This window comes from Drosophila persimilis, unplaced genomic scaffold (assembly GCF_003286085.1).
Source record: "Drosophila persimilis strain 14011-0111.01,24,50 unplaced genomic scaffold, DperRS2 tig00000000-arrow-pilon, whole genome shotgun sequence".
Taxonomy (NCBI): Eukaryota; Metazoa; Arthropoda; class Insecta; order Diptera; family Drosophilidae; genus Drosophila; species Drosophila persimilis.
This window is the reverse complement of record NW_020825288.1, coordinates 1,629,477-1,652,047: the sequence shown is the minus strand read 5'-3', so window position 1 is coordinate 1,652,047 and position 22,571 is coordinate 1,629,477. Positions and strand designations below refer to the sequence as shown.

The 22,571-nt window shown below is 45.2% G+C and overlaps 2 protein-coding genes across 3 annotated transcripts; both read left to right on the top strand.

Moving 5' to 3' along the window:
- Window positions 1-12,798: 12,798 nt before the first annotated feature.
- LOC6595210 (proton-coupled folate transporter) lies at window positions 12,799-15,381 on the top strand. 2 transcript variants are annotated; one of them, XM_026993666.1, is made up of 10 exons: window positions 12,799-12,962; window positions 13,042-13,166; window positions 13,226-13,335; window positions 13,399-13,733; window positions 13,791-14,221; window positions 14,286-14,422; window positions 14,480-14,669; window positions 14,722-14,769; window positions 14,824-14,932; window positions 14,993-15,381. In XM_026993666.1, exons 2-10 carry the CDS (start codon window positions 13,052-13,054, stop codon window positions 15,048-15,050), a joined length of 1,533 nt encoding a protein of 510 aa, XP_026849467.1. In that variant the 5' UTR covers window positions 12,799-12,962; window positions 13,042-13,051; the 3' UTR covers window positions 15,051-15,381. The 2 variants fall into 2 exon arrangements, with proteins under 2 accessions (XP_026849467.1, XP_002020385.1); XM_002020349.2 differs by having other exon boundaries at window positions 12,799-13,166.
- A 1,597-nt stretch (window positions 15,382-16,978) lies between these two features.
- LOC6595211 lies at window positions 16,979-22,571 on the top strand. The gene is made up of 4 exons (XM_002020350.2): window positions 16,979-17,305; window positions 20,908-21,384; window positions 21,469-21,556; window positions 21,659-22,571. Exons 1-4 carry the CDS (start codon window positions 17,191-17,193, stop codon window positions 21,852-21,854), a joined length of 876 nt encoding a protein of 291 aa, XP_002020386.1. The 5' UTR covers window positions 16,979-17,190; the 3' UTR covers window positions 21,855-22,571.

Sequence of the window (22,571 nt, the reverse complement as noted above, 5' to 3'; positions counted from 1 at the left end):
GAGCCGTGCCGACATTTACGCACTTTTAACGACTCTCCAAAGCCAGCACGCACGCCCCGTTAATATTGAGCACACATTATATTCGTTCAATAAAAATTGGGAAAACTTGGCTTTGACTTTTAAGCACTTCAATGGCTCGTTGACGCTGAGCGAAAACGGAAAAATCGGGAAAAACGGTAAAATGTTAAATGGAAGACGGAAGATGGTCCCCAGATCCCTCATATGCATATGCACACTTAAACGTTTCTCATCCGCTCCAGATGGGATCCATTAAGCTCATTACGCGCCGCCATTCTTCATTCTTGTCCTGAGCCCACAAACCCCCTAAAAAACAAGAACGCACCGCAGAAACCAAACCACATCTCAACATCTCCCCACGTCGCCGTTCTGGCCATGTCAATTGCAGCCAGAAGAAATTCATTTTGGCTTGCGGGCAAAGTTAAATTGAATTTTTTCCCCAGAACTCGTTCAGTTCTGGCACTCGTTCAGGGGCTCAGACAACAGGTTGCGGGGTTTTAATGAAATTAGGCAGCTCCGCTGAATGTTTGCTGCCATACAGGGTGATCCTTAAAGCATGGGAATGGAGCACACCCGGCCCAGACCCTGTCAGGCATAGGTCGGATTATGACCACAATTTTAGGCTGCCTTTATTTTACACAATTGGCAAGGCAACAAATACGCGTGTATGCAGATGCCGCGCGAACTTTGACACGGCACACATGTGGCCCTCTTTCCCTCCACCGAGGAGAGGACCGTTTGTATGTTTTATACCAACTTTGAAGCAATTTAATTTAATTACAACGTCTGGTGGCACTGCTGCTGCTGCTGCTGCCGCGGCTGCTGTTCCAGCATCATCTAATTTCATTCCGAGCTGAGGGCCAGGCCAGGCAACAGTTGCCCCATAAACCCTGACACACGATGCACAATGTTTGGCTCCAAGTTCTAACAGGATTAGCCCCGGTGGCATACACATACTCCTACTCTTGTTGTCCTGGCTGCAATCCCTGCAGGCCTCGGCATTTGCATAAGCTCCCCTTGAACCAAGCATCGGTGGGGGTGGGCTGGGATGAGATTATATTTTGAGAGTATGTCCGCCAGCGATTGATTGGAAATTCCGTTCGACATGGACCGGAAATTGTCTGGGAAATGAAATGGGTTGAATGGCCTTTAGTTGATTAAATTAACCCAATCTCTCTTTCTCTATCAAAAAGAATCCTTTAAAGCATCCGCCCATTCATACATTCACATAGGAGCATCTTTGTGTGTGGTTTTGCTGTTGAAAAAACTGGGACAAGCTTTCAATTACGCATTCCTTTCGGAGAGATGTGAGTGAAAACTTTTGCCCGAGCGATGCGCCAAAATGAAGTGCTTGAGAAGAGAAGAGAAGACATCCACAATGCCGGGCGAATGTTTCTAATGAAAAACCACTCTGACGGAGACAAAGAAGTCCACTTAGAGATGCGGCTCCATCTCTACAGTCTCCCAGCTTGTCTCAGCTGTTCTCTAATGTCAGAATAAGCGTTCGTAAATCAGCTTTCAGACTGGCACAGGGAAAACTTTTGCCGGCTGCACATGCATTTTGTAGCATGCTTAACGATGGCAAAACGAAGGCCAGGACATGCCCTGCAGCGAGGTCACGTAAAGAGATTTTCAATTTGATGCGCCTACATCTACGTATGTACATGGACGTGGACATGGACAAGAAGAGCGTTCTGTAACACAAAACAAGTTTGATAACTCACAAAGTTCACTCCTGCATGGGGTTTACTGTATACATTTATGGGCCTACGTGGGACTGCGCTTAAAGTCGATACTTACTTTGATATACAGCCTGGCCTGGGGAGTGGAGTGCTTTTCCATTCGGCCAACATGTCGTATGTGTGATTCGGCTTTTGTGGTCCATATGAAACAATTAAGAGGAGACTTTGATTGCACCCCAGGGCAAATGGTTCTCCAATTATATGCCATTTGACCTTGCCTGCTGACGATTTTAATATATAAATTTAATATCATTCCGAATCCTTGACAACCGTAAAGCAAACATCAAAAGGGCTATCATCGGTGGAGAGGAGTAAATGTACAGAAAATGGAAAAAATGCGGCATAAAGACGGGACTTAATTGCCGGAAAAAAGGGTTAATTGCCCGCGTATTTGGTTTGTGCACGGCAGGAAGTATCCTGAGAGTACCCTCTTCTCCGGTCATAAAAAGTTTTCGCTAATGGAAAAACAGCAGGCATAAAGCCCCGCGTAAATTCACGGCAAGAATGGGGCCAGGAGATACGACGAGCACATCCATTACAATTCGAAATTTCAGTATTTTCTCGGAAAATAGCCCCCGTACGATTATGCAGCATGGCTGGAGAAATTAATTTACACAGCTCCCAGAGAGAGCCCCAGAAACAGAATTCTGCTGAGTCAGGGCTTGCTGCTGGCTTGTCCCATTCGGAGTGCCCTGCAGCAGCAGCATTTACAAGCGGTTGATGCATTTTTTATGTTGCCACATTACGGGGCACTCTTCATGGCAGCTGCATGGCGTGTGCGTTTGCAAGTGCGTGTGTGAGTTTGTCCAACTTTTATCACTTGTTTGCTTTGCATTTTACGAGCATTTAAATACAATGAGAACAACGCTAAGCGGACAGCTGTTGCATGCCACAGTGTCGTGCTGCATCACGGTCCGTGCCAGTGGCGGGCCAAAGGCTAAGCAGACATTTTCCATTTCCCGCGTGATGCTGGCTAATTAGACAGACAGGACAGGACAGGACAGGACGAGGAGCTACAAGTTCCGTGCCACACAGAGTGCCTGCCATAAGGGGCGTGCCGTTCCCCTCTGTGCCACTCGACAAAGTAATGCAATGAACGTTATTTGCACAATTCCGGCATAAAACTCATTATACCCAAGTGGCCGCCTTTATTGCCGCATACGTCCTGGAAGCACAGACAGACAAACAGACGGACAGACAGAACGAGGAGAAGCTCATGAATGCCAAGCAGACAAACAGACAAACTGGCAAACTGGCAAACTATTACTTAATATGGTGAAATATTGCAAATTTATAACTCTCAGGCGAGGGAGGGAGAGTTCAGAGTTCAGAGTTCAGTGGAAGAATGCAAAAGTTTTCCATATTTGAACTGCAAAATGGAATTTATGTGCTCCACGGTCCGTGTCCGTGTCCGTGTCCGTGTCCTGTGTGGAGGAAGCAACTTTTTGGCGCATCCGCATTATGCAGAGCTCCTCCCCCCCACCCCATCACACTCTACTGCAGTCAGAGTTGATTACTGTTTGGAAACACACACAATAGATTAAATGAAAGCGCAGATAAATTGCATTCGAAATGGTGGAAAAATACCATAAATATGTAAATTTCCTCTCTCACAGATAAATAAATTTATGTTTACTGGCAAAATATTGAATAATTGAGGACGCTCAAAGATTCACGAGCTTTCAGTTAGATTCAATTATGTGCGTGTGTTTCAACCTCTTCCTTTTTCAGGAAACCAGGTTCCTTTCATAGTCATATTTTGACTTGGTATTCCATTGCATATGTCGGAGTACAAAAAATTTCCATAAATTAGCCAGCTGCCTTGCCTCTATGATATCCATCCACGTTGGAATGACTCTACAGCACATACATACACTTTCTTAGATACACAAATCCACAACATATGCAAATGCACAGATCCACTTGAATTCCTCCTGCTGTATACGTCAGCCATATGGTTATTTCGTCGGGGGGCAAAAAACAAAATGCTAATGTCAGACCGAGCGACATCGGTGCGGTGGCACCCTCTCTGTCTATCTCTCTCTGTGACAGGTAGCACTTTCACAATGTCAACCCTTTTTATGAATACCCACTCTAAAATGTAACAGCATTTGCTTCATTAATTTCTAAGCACCTTTACGCCCTTTGACTCGGTCACATGACAATGCGAATGGCAATGCGAATCAGTGTGGCGCATCTGTCTGCTGTCTGAAGCCAGAAAAGCCAGAAAATCAGAAAACACACACTTTGGCATAACCACTAGCTGCCACTAGCTACCACTATCATCCAGTCGCACTCTACTCTTCTCAATTTCACATTAGTTTATGCTTTTTTGGCAACTTAATTTGCTCACATTACGAATACGACATGCATGCCAAGCCCAAAGTCGAACTTTTCCCTCTGCCTGACCAAACAGAGTAAAAAATGGCCAAAAATATTCGATTCGAAGCTCTTAACACCCTAGCAGATCTTTCAGTTCCAATGGCTTACAAAAATCAGTTCTAAATCCAAATCCCCTCCGAAAAAAGGGAAGGTAAAGGACAAATGGAAAAAGGAAAAAAAGGAATCCTTTGCGCTTTCGATGCACTCAACTATTTTGTTATGTACTGCCTTGGGTTGTGGCTGTCTGCCTCGTGTGTCGTGTATCGTGTGTTCTGGGGAGATTCATTTTGGTTCAGTTGTTTGCCCATTTAACTGCAAGCCACAGCCACAGAGCAGCAGCAGCAGCAGCCGCATGCAAATATTGATTTTTTTCGACATGTCTGTTGCGACGAAACCAACCAGCTTGCGAAAAGCCAGAGCCAGAGCTCGAAATGAAAAGTTGTTTTGAATTGTTTTTGGGGTCTGGCTGCCATGTGAGTGGACACGAATAGTGGATTGATGGAGAGGCAGTGGGAGTGGGAGTGGGATTGGGTGTGGTAGTAGGTGTCTGTGTCGAAACCAGAAATTAGTGGCACATATAAATCTTGCAGGTCTCTGCCTCTGGGCCCAACCAAAAAGCCCTGCAAAAAGAGTGCCAAATAGGATTTGCTGGATGCGAAAGTGTGCATTGTAAAACCAATTCGTTTCCATTTGTCCTCGGCGTCACTTGCACTCTATACACATACACACATTCAGTTCTCCACACAATTGAACTCTGCCTTGGTCCTGCTTCGCTCCTGTTCCTGAAGCTCTGACAGTCTGATCCTGATCCCAGTGCTGACAATGCCAGTGACAGTGGGAATGCAAACACAATGCACAATGCGGAACAACACAAAAGACGACATACAGAATGCGCAATACGAATACAATGCAGGTGCCCAGTGGCCACACTGGTGCAGAGCCTTTGGGAATTTTCTCTCTACGAATCAAAGCCCTCCTCGCCAATCATTGATGGATGTTTCACACAATCTGCCTTGTGATTGTGCTCTGAAATGGATCGAAGACTTATCCCATAGTCGATGACGCTCGTTTCTCATGATCGGAAATGCCACTGAACATTTGGTTAAGGTCAAGTCTGGCAGTGGTAGCACTGTGCCGCCAGTGTGGCAAAAGGAAACACCAACGCAAGCGGAAGCGGAAGCGTGGGACACTTAACCTGATTGCACTCGATTCAAAAGCTAAGCCCGGATTTGCGGCTCTCGATGTGTGGCTACTCGCCCGCTGGTCCGGCCGCTGCCCCAAAGGCATTTCAATTTGGCTTGCAGGTTGGCCTAAGCTCGGACTGGCCAAGTTTTAATTGCCCATCAACACTTTATGACGTAGGCAAGGTGTCGCCCCCACCAGCCTATATATATATTTGTGTGGAGTACATCGGGGGAGCTATTTTTATACAAAATATTTGCTGAAACTGCCACAGGTCACGACACACGGCACGGCCGTGTCGGCGGCGGCCTGTTTGGTCAATATCCTATTATGGGTCCCACGTTGCAGCAGCAGCTGGCAGCTGGCAGCACGGAAATAAATTGGAGGCCCAAAGGTTAAACTCTGAATCTGTCACCTGCCGACTGACATCCTCCGACCCCCTGCTTTCTCATTGTGATTCAAATGGGAAATGTAGGGGGAGGGCGAGAGAGTGGGAAAGCACTTAATGTTGCGTGAAAATCGCGCAAAAGCTGAAATGAATGGAGTACAAGGAAAATCATCTGTCGATTTTCGCTTTGACAGCATCACAGCAGAGCACACGACGTTTGCAGAGCACTCACTCAACCGCAGCCCAAAAGCCGCATAAATAATTCAGGATACGCAGGGGCAGGACAATTTTCTTTTTCACGCCAAAGAAAGATTGACTTTTCATTTGCCATGGCAACTCCTGCAAATGTAGCCCGCGGCTGTGTTGGCTTTCACTTATAAATAAACCAACAATTTGTGGCTCCTCAAATAGCAGAAATTCCAATTAATATGCAAATGCACGAGTACGCGTACGCGTACTCGTACTCGGGATAATTAACCAGGAACACAGCCCTGATGATCTGGGTATTTGCTTCGAGTCCGGCGAAGCATCAACAGCCATCCGCACTCCGGACCCAATGCCATTACCTGACAGAGCGAATTCCGCAGGCGGCCATTAGGGGCCCATAAAACTGTCAACTGAAGCGCCACCCCGATGACATTTCAATAAACAGATCTGGGCTGGCTCTAAACAGTATTGATTAACGTGGATGGCCCCGGATGAAGCGGCAAAATGGAAATGAGTGGAAATGACAGACAATTTGAATGGGAAGCATTCGATTGGGAAGCAACTGCAAAGGCCTGCAAGGGCACTGATAGCCACGCCATAGATCGGACGGACAGTGCAGTCCAATTAGGCAAATGGAAGGGCGATTATGTCCGTAAGTTCATGTCCGCATGTTCATCAAATAATGACAAAGTCATTTCCATTTATTGCACACAATTTCAATTATATCGAGTGCCGTGTTGTGGTCCTGAATCGAAGTCGTGACAAATGTCTATTGCGGAATAGATTTGCATGGTCTGGGGCTGGGGCTGGGTCTGGCGGTGGGTCTGGCGCTGGGCCTGGGCCGCAAATGGCAGTCATTTATCAGAAACAAAAGGCGCTGACTTGGCTCCTTTTACCTGGCGATAAGAAAAGCCAGGAACCATGCCACCCACCCATCCACCTACCACCAAGGATCCTTCCTTTTCTTCGGTTTGATGTTGCCATTTAGTGAGGCTCCTTTTGTTGCTGACAACCGGAGATAAATACATATATATGTATATCTATAGTATAGGTCATTTTATTGTCGTCCGTTTTTGCGGAGAGGATTGGGATTGGCCGGGGAATCAGTGTGCTGTGCATATTTAATGGCGTATGCAAATACAAAGGGTCGCCAAAATGGCTTTAAGGCCGCTATATTTACGAGTCGAACAATACCACAAAAACATATTTAACTCGCTCGCCGGCATTGTGTTTCTACATTTGAAAGTCTTCCGGCCTCATCTCAAAGGAAACTCCCGACCACACCCACAGCCACACCCCCTGGGCTCTCTAATGCCGAACCACTCTCCATCATAGGCATTTTGTAGGCGAACTCAATCCGCATTAGTCTGCGGAGAAGGCCCTAAATCAAATTGCCTTTCGTTGGATTTGACACACGACCCAGCCGGCCGGCTCTTATCAATGGGCGGGCTTAGACCCTCATACGATATAGCGATTTCTAAGGACATTGTGTGCGCATTGACATTCTGAATGATTTGGCTGGGTAGCAATTAAGCCGAGCCTTCAGCAGCTGATTAAAGTCCAGACGGAATTTCTGTGCTCTTAATACAATTTTGTCATTCAGGAAGATGTTATTTTGGATAAGACAACAACATCTTTTGCAAATCACCGAGCTGTGGTTAAGCAATGAATGGACAATATTATCTACAGTTTATTTGAACAACTATGACACTTATTGTTCTACATATATGTATGTATCGATGTCCTTCCATTTACTGAGGACGTTTACTTACTGGAAACACACTGGTTTGTCTGCGACAGAAACAGTGCTGTGGTAAAAATATTTGCTTTGGTTTTGGTTTATTTGGTTTTAGTGCTACTAACAAAGCCATCCACAATAAATGATTACTGGTATTTTAGAGCAAAAGATCTTATCAAGATTTGCTCGTGAGCACGCAGTGAAAATTGTTTAATTTTAAAGGCCAATCATTATTTGTGCATTTTTGATAGAACGCTGGGCAAAGGTCAATAACAATAATATTAGCACATGTTCTTCAACTACTCTCTTCTCTGTTTACCACAAGTCTTTCCTCTTCAACATCACGTTCGATTTCTATGGATTCGTAAAGAATCACAGGTCCAACCCCATTGCTGATGATTTTATAAGCTCCCTCTCGAGTCTGAACCATTCGTGTCCTTTTATTATTTTTTTTATTAGATTTCTACATATGCTTTCTTCTTCAGGAGAATGATCTGTTTTTGGACGACGACCTGTCGACGACCTATCTGTGGCAGGTATCTAAGAACAGATTTAATCGGTATTTCACTCAAGAGTAACCATTTCAAAGCAGACTTTTCCACTCTCTCACAACACACTGAACATTCTCCTGTACACACATACATACAAATATATATCAATTGCAATCAATCAAAAATGTGAAAAGGAAATGTGAAGGAAAACTAGTTTGAATTCAAATTCAGAGACAATGAGAGCAATGACAATGAAAGCTGAACCAGAAACAGAAGCCAGGAGCCAGGAGCGAGGAACCGGGAGCTGGGAGCTGGGAGGAGGAAAAGTGCATTTTGCCATTGCAAGGCTTCGTTCTTTCATTCATTTATTCCTAAACTTCACTGACTTTGACTCGGGAACGACTGCCAGGAACTGCTGAGCACCTGGTAAGTGTTGAGGCCATAAAAATTTAAACAAACTCGAGGCACCGATAGACTGAATGTTTGCTTTGATTTCGATTTCATTCACTCGAAAACTAAGTGAAATGATGTGGAGTGGAATGAAGTGAATATAAATTGAAGCTACGCTCAATTGGGACTTGGCCCTTGCTCCAAAAGTTTCCGATCAAAGTCTCGCCTTAGACATAGTCTTTTCCGCTTTCATTCCCCTTATAAAATTACATTTTAAATTAGTTGTTTTCTAATGCCATTGGCTGTCGTTGTGGTCTGGCTTAGTGGCAACTGCTGTGTGGGTGAGGGGTGGGGTGTGGGGGCCTTTCCAAATCCATTTGCTGCAGAAAATTGCACTCACAAGTGGGAGCTCTTAAGCCGCTTACCGTCAACGGGGGAGCTAGCGCTCCCAGGAACTCCTGGATCTGTAACTGTATCTGTGCGAAAGCCCTGCAAACCCCATTTATGGGACATATGGAAACTGATTGAAGATAAATAATGAATTGCTTGAATAGAAGATTAATGAAATAAGAGCAAGCTATGGTGTTGAGGGAGTACATGAGAGGGGCAAGAATGATTGGACTGGATACCATGTCTGTTATTTATTAGTTCATTTAGAGGAATATCTTTCTAGTGCTGATCAACTAGTTGTTCGATTAAAGAACCCACCTATCTGGTCTCTTTTTGTCCCTTTTCTGGTTGCTACCCCAATGCGCTTTCACCTTTGGAATTCTCTTATTTTTTTCGCCTTCATTCCCAAGCACACCCGAACGGGTAACTCGACAGGACATGTGCAACTATTGGTTGGAGATATTTTATGAATCGATACGTGCAAATGGCCAGCTGGCCATCCAGCCAGCCAGGAGTATTCCTTAGGTATGCCGCATAGCCATAGTAAGTGTTGCCCTGCCTGGTATTTCGTACGTGCACCCACAACATGAACCCATAAATATGTATTGATTTTCCATTCCATGGCGCGCCAAAGTATAGAAAACTCTTGGAAATTCGTGGAGGCAGCGTGGCGTGGCAGCAACAATGGCAAGCCAGGACAGAGTTATGATTATGGAAGTTTTTCAGCACATAAATGGAAAATAAATGAGAGAAATTCAACGTAATTTGCGACGCCCCGTGCAGTCAGTGAACCAAAGAGATGCAGAAAGGTTCTTTATCAAATATTTATCGCATTTTTCCCATGCCAGTCGAGCGGTGAAACTGCAAATTGCAGCGAGACATGCAAATAGGAAACAAAGAAAGAGAGTCATGTGCCCAGGACTCCTCCCGACTGCCCCAGCTCCACTCCAGCGCCGTAAGGAATGTGTGTAATCCGAGTGAGACATGTCTACATCATGAGTTCATTAATTTTCCCCCGAATAATGCACTGCCTCCCTCGTATAGAGCGGGGATACCCATATGTTTCTACTACATTTGCCCTGACTAATGGGCAACAGTGGGCTCCAGTGGGCACTGGGATGCTGCCTGTGGCTGTGGCATGTGGGTGTAATGTGCCAAAAATTGTGAAAACGCTCATAACAGATTCGTTTGATGTGCGGAAATTTGTCAAAAACATTTCGCACAAAACAGAAGAAACCTCGCCGCTTGTGTATGTGGGGAGCTAAATTTTATGGAAAATATCTGGAATGAAAGGGAGTATTAGATCTAGAGTTGACTAAGAGATTATTCAATGAATGCTCTAATTTGTTTGGCAATTACATAACGACCATATGGCATTCATAGTTGAGTAATGGCGGCAACACTGTGGCGAATAAAATACAGAAACGCAGCGCTAAACCAGGCCATCGCTACAGTAGCCAAAAGGCCGGACCCTGACCAGGCAATTAAAACTGCCAAAAACTAATGCCACCGCAAAATGGGGCTGGCAGTTTTATGGCTGCAAACTGGCCGCAAAGCTCGTCGCACTCGAAATGTTCAACAATGTGCCAAAACCAGGCGAAAGAAGAAGTGGCATGAAAAGCCCATCTCCATGCTCAACCACATGGTCTTCTGTCCTGGCGGCCAATTAGAGCCATCGAGCATCCAGCAATGAGCATCGATAGAATGAAAATTTATCATCAACCGGAATGGCCAGCAGCTGTGGCGGCTTAAAGCGGATCAAAAACTTTAAGGCCGCTAAGCCCCTGCCGGCCTAATTGCAAAGGGCACTTGACATAATAAAGGCTGCCCGCATCAAAGGAATATTTTTTAATATTTTAATTGGCAAAAAGGCAATTGAAAATTGTCGCAACCGGTGGGCTTACCCAATATTAGAGGGTGATAATAAGCTGCTAATGGAAAATTTATATCTTTAAAGTGCTACTACTATTCTTTATGTACTGATATGTACATAGGTATCGTTCAAGCACAAATATTCACTGTAAATAATGTAATTAAATTGTTAATCTTCTAGTCAACAGATAAACACCTTTAATACCACTTGCAGCCGCATCTTATCTCTTCTTTTCTTCTATCGTCCGATCTTATCTGTGTTGCAGCATCCCCAGTTCCACTAGCTATTGGAGTGTCTACCAAGAAGGTGGTGGTTATCGTGTCGAGAAAAGTAAATTTACTAAGCAGAACATTCATAAGTCATCAGCAGATGAAAGACTACAACTATTCCACCGACGCACTTCGGATAGAGTCACAGAAGGCTCGGTAGCATCATGGGATACACACTGTATTCCCGATGAAAGAAACCAATTGAAAAGGCTGTGTGCCCCTGCTGAAATATGTGTTGGTTCACGTTTCTCTCAAAAAGTGTCGGGGGATACGATTCTTGGAACGTAGCAGCTTCAACAATTGTCGAGCCAGGGGCCACAGATTTGGGTGTACTTCTGCCATTTCATCTCGGAATAATTAAGGCAAGCCGAAATGAATTCGTGCACGTGCTGCGCTCAAGAAATTGCTTTTCGTCCGCTCAACTTTTCTGGCCTTTTATGTTTTTTTTGGCTGGTATTTTTTCCTTCTTACCCTTCTTATCGCTGCTTTGTCTCTTTTTTGTTTTTTAATTTTCGCCCGAGTTTGCACAAGTTGCCGTTGTCGTGGGTTCTGTGTCAACAGCACAAAGGCCGCACATATCGCCAACAGTGTTGTTGCCCCATTCCAGTATTCCAGTTGCATGTTGCGCAATGCCATCTAAGACAATAGTGGCATGAACTTAGCATGTGCCTCAACTGTGAACTCAACTCCTCCTCTTTGGGGCATTCGCATCTTCCAGTCCGGGACTTTAATATTGTTCTTTTGTTCTGTTCGAGTCCGGGACACACAACAATAAAACGAAACGCCGAGCGGAAGAGTTTACAATTAGCTTGTTAACAATGGCCCCGGCATACTCGGCGTATGCGTGATGCACTCCAAAGAGAACAAAGCTGCAGTGCATCTCCGTATCTCCGACTCTATTTGTCTATCTTTTGTTTGAGAACATTGCAACCATGCCAGGCCAGCCCAGGCAGTTCATAAAAACAACCAGCAAACGAGCACCACTTTGTGCTGCAAGAAGAAGCCAAGCTTCAGAAATAATTATCAAATTATTTGGTAAACTGTTCTCCCCTTTTTATACAGAGTACTCACAGTTGAAGGGTATATTGAGCTTGAGTAAGTGTATGTAACATTCCTACTAGAGGAAGCAAAGTAAGACCATTTGTTTGCCTTTATTAAGACCCATAGGTGATTCAGACGATTTTGTAGTACCGTGTATCATTGTCTCGCGGTTCTTCCCGAGTTTATTTTTTTCGAAACTTAAAATCTTTATGCATATTTCATGCTGTGCAATAAAGGGGAAAATAGTGGAAAAGCGTGAAACAAGACCCGGAGGGAGAACGAGGGAGTTCCCAGAAGTGTTCGCCTGTAATTTACCCAGGAAAAGTTGCCGCTCGTTTGGGCGCGGCCTGACTACAAAACACTTTTACTCAATTTTGTGAGGGTGGGCCTCATGCCACCAGAAAAGTTTCCCCATCAGGGGTTAAGGGTTAAGGGGTAAAGGGTTAAGTGCAGAGCCCTGTACTCAAAAGTGTGAAAGTTATGTGCTTGGATTTCACATAGCTTACATATCAACAAATAAATTGCATACTGTCTGTTTAACAGTAGATACACGCTTGGAAATGGTAAAGAGACTGCAATTACAGCACGAAAATCCCCATAAAAATCGCCTAAATTCTAATAGGTTTGCGAAACTATATAAACGTGCGAGTGGCGAGCTGGCTGCTCATTTCGTGTTTGAAAACCCACCGAAATCGAACCAAAAATTGTCGCGTTCCCGCCGCGGATTCTGATTCTGTTGCTGCTTCCGTGTCGCCTGAGTGAATTGTGGAACCAGCGAAGCGAGGAGTCCAGCTCAATAATTAATAATCGGCTGTGATCAGAATAAACGTGTGGACACATTTCTGCTGAAGGTTGAATAACAAATTACATAAAGAGTTATCAGATTGAGAGCTGAATCTCTGACTATTTTAATTGATTATAAAATATAAGCCCTGTGAAAATGGTAGAGAAGGCATCGCTGGCACAACTGAAGAGTCTGAAATGGGGACGTATCTTCAATATGTTCTATGTAGAACCCGTCGTGTTTATGCTGATCTTCTCGCACATGCTGTCAGGTGAGCCACATTTTGTCAATGCCGAACAGATTGTATAGGAGAATCCCCAAATCCCCCAGGAACAATCATGCGCAATCAGCTGATCTACCAGACCTGCACAGTGACCTTTCGATACAACGAGACGGACTGTAAGCTTTTGGATAGCAAAAATGCCTCCACAGAGATACAAGTGAAGCAAAGATAAATACTATCCTAAGAATTTTGATGTATAGTACTCTCCCCGTTCTGGCAGGCCATCGAAACAGAGCTGCAATCGTACGTGGCCAACATGTTCCTAATCCGCACCCTCTTCGAGAGCATTGTTCCTGCAATCTGTGGACTCTTTATAGGCTCCTGGTCGGATCACTACGGACGCAAGCCCCTGCTGATAGTATCCATGATTGGCTTTTCTGCCTCTTCCGTCATCTCATCGACTATTTGCTGGATGTCCAGCTACTATATGGTCAATCCGTGGTGGTACACTCTGGCCGCAGTGCCGCACTCCTTGCTTGGGGGCATGTGCGTGTTTTCGGTGGCCGCCTCTTGCTTCATATCGGACACATCGGATATTAAAACGAGGCCCTATAGGTGAATACCACACTAACGCAACACCATAAAGGGTTTCTAGTATATCCCTATCCCCAGAATGATGTTCATGGAGCTGGTTATGTTTGTGGCCCTCACTAGCGGCTCGCTCCTCTCCAGCTTTGTCTATGCCGCCACCAGTGCTGCCTTCGTGCAGAGTCTCTCCTGTTCGATGCTCGTCTTGACCACACTCTTCATAATTTTCTATTTGCCCGAGAGCCTGAGAATGCGGCAGGATGATGAGGATGTCCCAGAGAAACAAAAGGATGCGGCGGTGACCATCACCATCTCGGACCAGCAGCTGAACGTATCCGAGAAGGCTGATAAACCACCCGAGAAACCCCAGGACCAAGGGGAGAGTGAACCTGGTTTATTCAGTCTGAAACACGTCAAGGATATGTTCAGTACCTGCTTCAAGCGGAGGGAGAATAATGCGCATACCATCATTTGGCTGGTGACGTTGGCTGGCTGTGTCACCATCTTTGTGGGCGGTAAGTGTTTCCCTGGCATCTGACTACGAGATCTACGAGAATGATTGATACGGTGTCTCCTCAGATGGCGTTATGACTGTGATGTATCTGTATGTGCGTCAACAGTTTCACCTGACTGTTCGCGAGTACACCATCTTTGAGACAGTCAGTCAATCGGTACCTCTGATAGGAGTTCTCTTAGGCTTTCTTATTTTTAAAAAGGTATGGGTTTCGCCCAAGAAAGCCCCTTGGTATTGAGTATTTGCACTCGTCTTCCAGATCTTTGGTCTATCTGTGGTTGCATTGGCCCTACTCTCTGACATCTCGGAGATCCTCAGCAGTCTGGCCAAGGGCTTTGCTTTCCTGCCCTGGCACTTATATCTGTCGGTGGTTCTCGGAGTCTTTCGCTCCATTCAGGGCCCCATGTGTCGCACCATAATCTCCAATATAGTTCCAGCCTCTGATACGGGTATGAAAAACGTACCCTCATTCCAAGTGAACTAGAAAATCTTGCATTGCAGGTAAACTTTTTGCAATTGGCAACATTGTTCAATCGGTGGCACCCTTTGGTGAGTGATTTTCCCCCTTAAGCGTTATCCCTATCCATCACAATTTGAATGCAGTGGCCGCACCCCTGTACACGGCTATCTACAAGGGCTCCCTGGCCAGCAATCCGGGCGGATTCAACTTCCTCAGCGCGGCGCTCAACATGATATCGTTTATTCTGATTGGGTGAGTATGATTGGATCATTTTGTCGCCCACTTAAATCCTCTTGCATAAATTAATTGCAGCTGTGTGCTGAGAATTAAGTTCAAGCACAGAAAGTTCTATGCCGAGATGCTGAAGTAGTCCCAGTAAACCGAATGCCCGCCCATCAATATTGATTGAGGTCGAGTCTGTCAACTTTGCATAGCTTTCAAGCTAGCAACTTACCAAGGACCACATTGAATAAATATAACTATCAATTTTAGGCATTTTGAGGCAGATAGGGAATACCGAACCGACAATCACATCATGTGGCAGGGGGCAGGTAATGCATTTATAGTCTCAAGTTCCAAAATTCAAACTAAATAGTAGGGTTCAAGTGTCCGATTTGACATCAGTTCGCACGATTGGTCGGACATACATAACTATCTGGTTACATGAATTCTGAATGGAAATGTATCTAATTGTTGTCAGAGTGGTTTCTTGTTGTTTTCAATGATGTTTGCTTGCTGCGGATATGCATAACCCATGAGCGTTTAATAGTGCATAATTTATGTGCAAAAGTTTTGGCGCAACATACGAGTATCCGAAAGTTCAAACGGCAAATCATTTGGATGGGATCCATTTGGATTCATTCGTTGTGACTTTGGCACGTACCAAATGAATTTGTAATGCTGGCAGGCAGTGCCAAAAGTTCGGAGCGCAATTTGTGGCAATTTGAATTGTTGAACGTCAACTCTCTGATTAAATAATTCATTGCAAATCTATTATGCACACTAAGGCACTAGCCTCGCCTCCATACTCCACACTCCACACTCCACACGTATGCCTTCCTCCATTATAAACAGCCACTCTCTGTATTTGTGTGCCCCTGTACAATCATCGTATCGTGTTACCCTGAACAAAGCCAAAAGCGCTGACCCGAAACTGACTCATCAAATCACTGCTGATGGCTATGGCTGGTCTCGTCCTGTGTCCTGTGTCCTGTGGCCAGACATTTGTCGAGCGGCATTAAAGTTGAGAGCGCTTTAAGAACACCATCCACCAGCAACCAGCCACCAGCCACCAGCGCGTGCAACAAATAAACGCATTGAGACGAAGCCAAATGCGAGGCGACACTTCGCAGGGCATGAACTGGCGTTGCACTTGAACGCTAATGGTGCGAGTTTAGGTAGGCGGATACCTCGTAACTTCAACGAGTAAGGGTATAACCTTGAAGTGCCGGAAGGAGGAAGGTCCTTAAGACTGTGCAATGTTCATGACATTCAGAGTTTTGCCAGCGGTATGCGCTTCTGTTGAATGCCAATGCCGAGTACCAGGTATCCTGTAGTCGGAATATCCTCGACATCTACACCCTTCATTCCAGCTTTGTTTGCGTAGGAAAGCGTTAACCATAAAGTGGAAACTTTGCTGCGGATGGGATGCATGTGTTGCCAGCAGTTAAGTTGAATGGCGTTCGGCTGCGTGTCGTGCGGCATTTCCGCTTCCACAGAGTCACAGAGCCCGAGTCTTTGTCGCCGCCGTCGCCGTCTAATTGAGCAGCGCAGCCCCAGTCCGATAAGACGCATATAAAAACTTTAAACACTGTCTGCCAGCGAAAGGAGGGACAACAATGTTGTATCCGCTTCCGGTTTGAATGATTGATAGGCATTTTAGTGGCTTCAGCTTCAGCTCCAGCGCCAGCACAGACTGACAGCTGGCTTCAATCGGGTGTATTACGGAGACGGGGGTTGTGTCAACACGACGCATACGTAATCATTTATTAAACAAAACAAATTATGAGCTGCCAGCGGACCCACAACATGCAACTGTTGACGAAGGTCAAGTTTAGTGTTTACCCCGAGCCCAGAGCCCAGAGCCCCAAGTGGCGGACGGGACGGGACATCAAAAGAGCAGTCCTCGACGTAAGGCCTTACGTTACGGGGAGAACATAAAACCGAAAACTCTCACTCACTCTCTCCCTCTCTCGAAACACACTTTCTCTGTCGCTGAAAGAGAGAGCGCTATAAAATGCGAGTCCCGAGGCAGGCTCCCGTCAGTTGGCTGAAGACATCGACACAACACGGTCGCCAGCAGCTCTCGGCAATCGCTGCTCGTGAGTTCTCGTCCTCGTCCACGTCGTAGTCGTCGCTTATCGTGTCCGAGGCTCCACAGTCTCTATACTTCGCTTATCAGCGTCCGCCGCGTGGCGTGGAAATGCCGTCGGTGCGGCATTGTCCATAGCATACTTCTCCGCGTTGCCACACATATCACAGAAAGTAAACGAAACTATAAATAATCAAAAATGTTTTGGATTCTACGCCGCACGGGCGCCGCCAACTTCTTCAATTCCCTCAACAACAACTGCAGCTTCTCCAAGAACAACTCGAATGGAAGTAACCACAGCAACAGCACTCAAGGTAAATCGCCGATGGCCAGCAGCAATCAGTTTCGGGCCAGAGTCCGCCATTAATTAGGACGATTAATCAATTATGGGCTACGTCTGTAATTAATATAATTGCGGGTCAAACTTTGGCGAGCGAAAATTATGGATACAATAGAATAAGAGATTATCAATAAAAGGCATTAACAGATACTTTGACAGCCTCAAGAAAGGTTTGTTAAGGGAAGTTTCCTTGAGAGACTTCTATTCTTAGTAGGAAATGCATGTAAAAAAGAACAAGAAGAGGTAGAGGTAGGGAAGTCCCAGAGCATCCCGAAACAAAAGCCATGAGAAAGAAAAGTAGACATCCCCCTTGAAAACTTTAATTAAAATAGAAGCAAACTTCCCTTCCTGTAACGATTCTCATGTACAATCACATGACTGCAGCTCAGATTTAGATTCCTCTCAAATTCTTGGGGAATTATTTTGCTTTAAATGCACATCATGTTCCTGTTAAGACCCGACTTCAGTGCCTAAGCCCAACTCAGACTCGTTATCAGAACATGATAATTAGAATTCTCGAAATGACTTGTGGGATATATTTACATGTGCGTGCATATGCTATATTGTTTATCTTTATCTCTGGCAGAGAATATCTAGGGGTAACACAAAGTGCGAGTGGGTGTAGCACAAAGTAAAGCAAATAGCATTGAGCCCCTCGAAAGCCTACGCAATAATGAGCCTCCGCACGTGTCAGGACCTAAACGTGGCACGGATGTGACTGTCGGAAAATAAAACAATTTAGGCCTCGGTCCCGTTCCCAGTTCCCAGATGCTTTTGTCTAGGCGCTAAATCTCACGCCCGCACAGGAAATGGCCAGAAGATAGAAAGCGGCATCCCAGAGGCAAGTCATCGAGATTTTTAGTTGGTTTTTGTTGGTTTGTTCGATTTTTCCTGTATTGTTTGCGCAGTGTCCCATCCCCCGGCTTATAGCCCCCGGGGAGTCTCTCAATTTATAGATCCGTCCAATACACATACACATGCTCGGATGTGCATATTAATTAGTTGGAACGAACTGAAAGCAAACACGGCCAAATGGCAATTACAGTTTCGGCCGCAGTTTAAATTACTTTCACTAACACTCATTTTTCTTGGCAGGCAATCTGTTTTCCAAAGCTTTGGCTATGTCAATTTTTACTTGATTGCAATTGTTTTAGCTTTTCCAATTGATTCTGTGCTTAGTTTCAAGGTTCTTTAAAGAGAAGCCTCTGAAACCCTGGGGCTTAAATGCTTTGCTGCAAAACCCAGTCGAAATCCTCCTCAAAGACACCATATGCGAAAAGCATATCCCTCACAGGCTGTTGCGAGTATGATTTACTGTACTTTGCTGTCAGACACTCACGTCTTCCATACGATGAAATAATCCACCATCCCTCCTTGAATGTTTTTGCCTCAAACAGTTTCCGCTATCACGAAAAATCGGTGATTTCCCATTAAATCAACATTTAATTAAAAATTTCTTTGCCAATAATTGTTAACCTTTCCGCATGTTGCAAATATTGCAAATATTGCGAATTGCCATTATTCACTCTACAAATTCGCCAACATTTTGCGCCATTAATTGCAATGGGCAATTTGTTATTTTTTTCGAACGCTTTCGGCAAACGTGAAATTTAATCATAAAAAATGTAATTTACCAACTTGAACAAATACCAACAACAACATGTACGAGCAGGGCGGCAGACGCCCTTAAGCTTTTGTCAACATATGTATTGTCCTCACACATCCTCACATAATGAGCGGAAAGAGGCAGGGGTGTTGATGTCGATGTGGGTGTGGGTGAGTGAAAGAGAGGGATTGATGTACATATCAGTTATGCAAATGCTGGGACAACATATGGCAGCAGCATTAACCGATAATTATGACAGCCATTTGTCATTGATAATAATGCGTTTGTGCATTCAATTTGCGAAAACAGTTGCGAGGGGAGAGGCGAGTAAATTGTAAAACAAGCAACGGCAATTAGCATCTCTCTGTGTGTGTGTGTGTGCGTAGCCAATGTGTAGCCAATTAGCTGAGGTTCCAGCGTTTTTTTCTGTAATTTTATACTCTTTATGCCAGAGGGTATTACGATTTTGAGCCGTGTAGCAGAGAGAATAACATATTTTCCCGGCTTCACACTCGAAGCAGACTAGATCTGCCATAGTATCTCAACCTCTAGGCTCTGGAAGGTCTCGCTGTTTTGGCTTTCCTTGTTCATTGGCTCTCTCTTTGGCTGCAGGCATCATTAGTTCTGGTAGCTGCTCTCCCAGACAACCGAAATGATAGCAACAACAACAACAACAACAACAAAACATATCATAAATTATGGTTGGCATTTTCTCGTTCTCTGGGAAGAATGTCTTGGGTCTCAGTCTCAGCAGGAGAAGAATTATTAGGCATTTATCTGGCGTATTAATAACGCTGGCCCCTGTCTGTTCTGTTGTTTGTGCCATGATTTATACTTTGTTGCCGCCGGGCGGCATCATTTGTAATAATTTGTGCTGTAATTCTAAAGTAGAATCGAGAGAAACTTTTATCTCGGCGAGATTACAGTCTCTCTGGATGTTCTTGCTAAACTTTAAGGCGTTCTCTTCCGAACGGAACTCGCATTTTGTGCCATAAATTTGAATCGCAAACACACACTCCCCGTCCCAGACCAGTCAGTCCGCGCGGTAAACACTGCTCTTAAGGTCGGTCTGCAGCATACGCATTTAGCGCCCCAACTCTGATGGTGCACAATTTGGCGATAAAATTGAGTTTCACTCAACGCCATCGCTCCGTCCCTTCCTCTGCTGCCCCACCACTGGCATACGCTGTACATGGGTTTTGGAGTTTGTTTGGGTTTCTTTCAGTCACACTTTTCATATTTTCGTGTTCGCTTTTTGGTCGGAGAAACCACAAATGGAACAGACGACAAGAGGACAACCACTAAGCGATATTTTATGAAGGAGGATTCGCTGTGGAGTTGATATTCGTTCGGTTTCTCATTCGAAGTCGATTTACTACAACCATGTAAGAACGTTGTACTTTTGTTTACTTAAACATTTAAAGGCGTTTAATCCAGAAATGGCAATTTCGTGTCGTCACGTATACGCACTGGTGGACCCGATTGCAATTCCAGGCAGCAGTGAGTCAAGCCCACATAATGAGCTGCTAATGAGACCTCGAATGACCAACTGGTCATAAAAAATCCAACATACTCGTTCCATTCATTTTTGGGCCGTAAATAAAAGGTTTATAGCGTAGAGCGTAGAGCCAGAAAACTATTTATGGTACTCTTTCCCCTCCAATCAGACACAAACACAATACCCTCAATAAATCCCATTTTATCACTTCGCGGCTTTCGAGGACAGAGGCAGAGAATGACAGAGAATGAATGGGGAAAAAGAGGAAAAGTTTTGCCTCAGTGACAAGCGAAAGCGAAACAAAGGCCTCCCTGCATAAATTGTGTGCTGCATTGAGGAGCAGCATTTCTCAATTCCCAATCTGTGGGAAAGACAAAGAAAATGGTGCAAAAAAAGTGAAAACCATTTAAACGGAGACACGGCAAGTTTTATCAATATCCTTCATGAATTTCCTACCCTCATTCTATGTCAGACAAATACGTAAAGCGTCCCCCACGGAAGGCATACGGACGACTCAGTGCCGAGGCCGACGATGTCGTGTCACTGGGCCACAAAATCGATGATCCGTTCGATGAGCTAGACGACTTTGAAATGCTCGGAGCAAACTCCAATGCTGGCTGCAGCAGCCATGCCAACAACGGCAATGGAGAGCCACCAGGTGAAGCCAATGCCAACGTCAATGTCAACGGGAATGGCCACGCGAATGGGTGTGGAAATGGGAATGGCAACCTGTCGCTTTCAGCCTGCACGGACGCCGATTGTCAGGGCAACTTTGTGGTGGAGAGTGCCCTGTGCGAGCTGGGTCTGTGCCAGGCCAAAGGCAAGACATCAAAGGAGCTGGCTGCTGCTGCTGCTGCTGCTGGGGCCCCTTCCACATCGAAGGAGATTAACGAAAACACAATAAGTCGACTGCATGCCCTGGCCATGGCTGACGATGATGATGACTACGGTGAGTGCTGTGTCCATGTGGCATAATGGCTAACTGATGAGCCAGAGGTACAGCGCCGAGAGAGTCAATCCCTTCCACTTTCAGATGAGTCGCTTACCTGCAACGTGTGCGACCGGGCTTTCCATTGCCACCGTCAGCTGGCTTCGCACCAACAGAAGAAGCGACACTTTGGGTAAGGGAATATGCACTTAATTAAGCCAGCGGACGCCCTCACTTTTCACTTTTCCTTCTCTTGTTTTCCCCGGCAATTGTTTGTATCTCCTCCACTCGACAGCTGCAGTGGCTGCGATAGTTTGTTTCCCTCGCTAATGCTGCTGGAGCACCACAAGGAGGAATTCGAGCACTGGAGCGATGAGGAGATGGGTCGCCGCGTCTGCTGTCGACGCAATCGATGTGACGATGATTACTTCACAGACACCGACTCCTTCATCAGCGATGCGGAGAGCGAGGATCTGGAGAGGCTGTTGTAAGGCGTGCCACGGCGGAAAGCAGAAAGCAGCCAGCAGCTAGGCCCCCGAGGAGGCGACTGTGATGTGGTGGGAGGCTGGAGGCTGGAGGGCAGACAGTGGCATTGACTGAGGTAAACTAAATTTGAATTAGTCTCCTCCGGATGGGGCCGGGCCCCAATGCTACGTAGGCGGAGAGGCTTACGGTGGAGTCCAGCGGCGCCACCAGAATGGATGGACAATCGGCTGGCTCTGGCTTTGGCTCTGGCCCTCTTGGATAATGAAGATGGACGCTGGGGCGGACCGCTGTCGCCCTAATGAAAATGAATTAAACCCCAATCTGGCGAAACAATGAGAAATGTTGGCAAAAACCCAAAGAAAACAAACAAACAAAAATTACTTTTAGACTGTGTTGTCGCTAAATGAAAACCAAAAAACATTGAAGCAAACTCACGAGAGAGCATATTGTATTTTTAGAGTTCAACTACGAGACCCTTAGACAGGGTCTAAAAACCAAGCTATAGTATATAGTATCTAATAGTATATATGTATATGTATTTGGGTATATCTTTGTGTGTGTACGAGTACTCGTGTAATGAGCTAGTCGAATACGAAAATCCATAATTGGAAACCATATCATAAAATGCATATGTCTAAACACCCAGAAAAAAGTCCCCAAAATGCAAACCTATTTACGACAAAGAAATGAAGCCGAAAACGTATTTTTCAATAAATAAAACT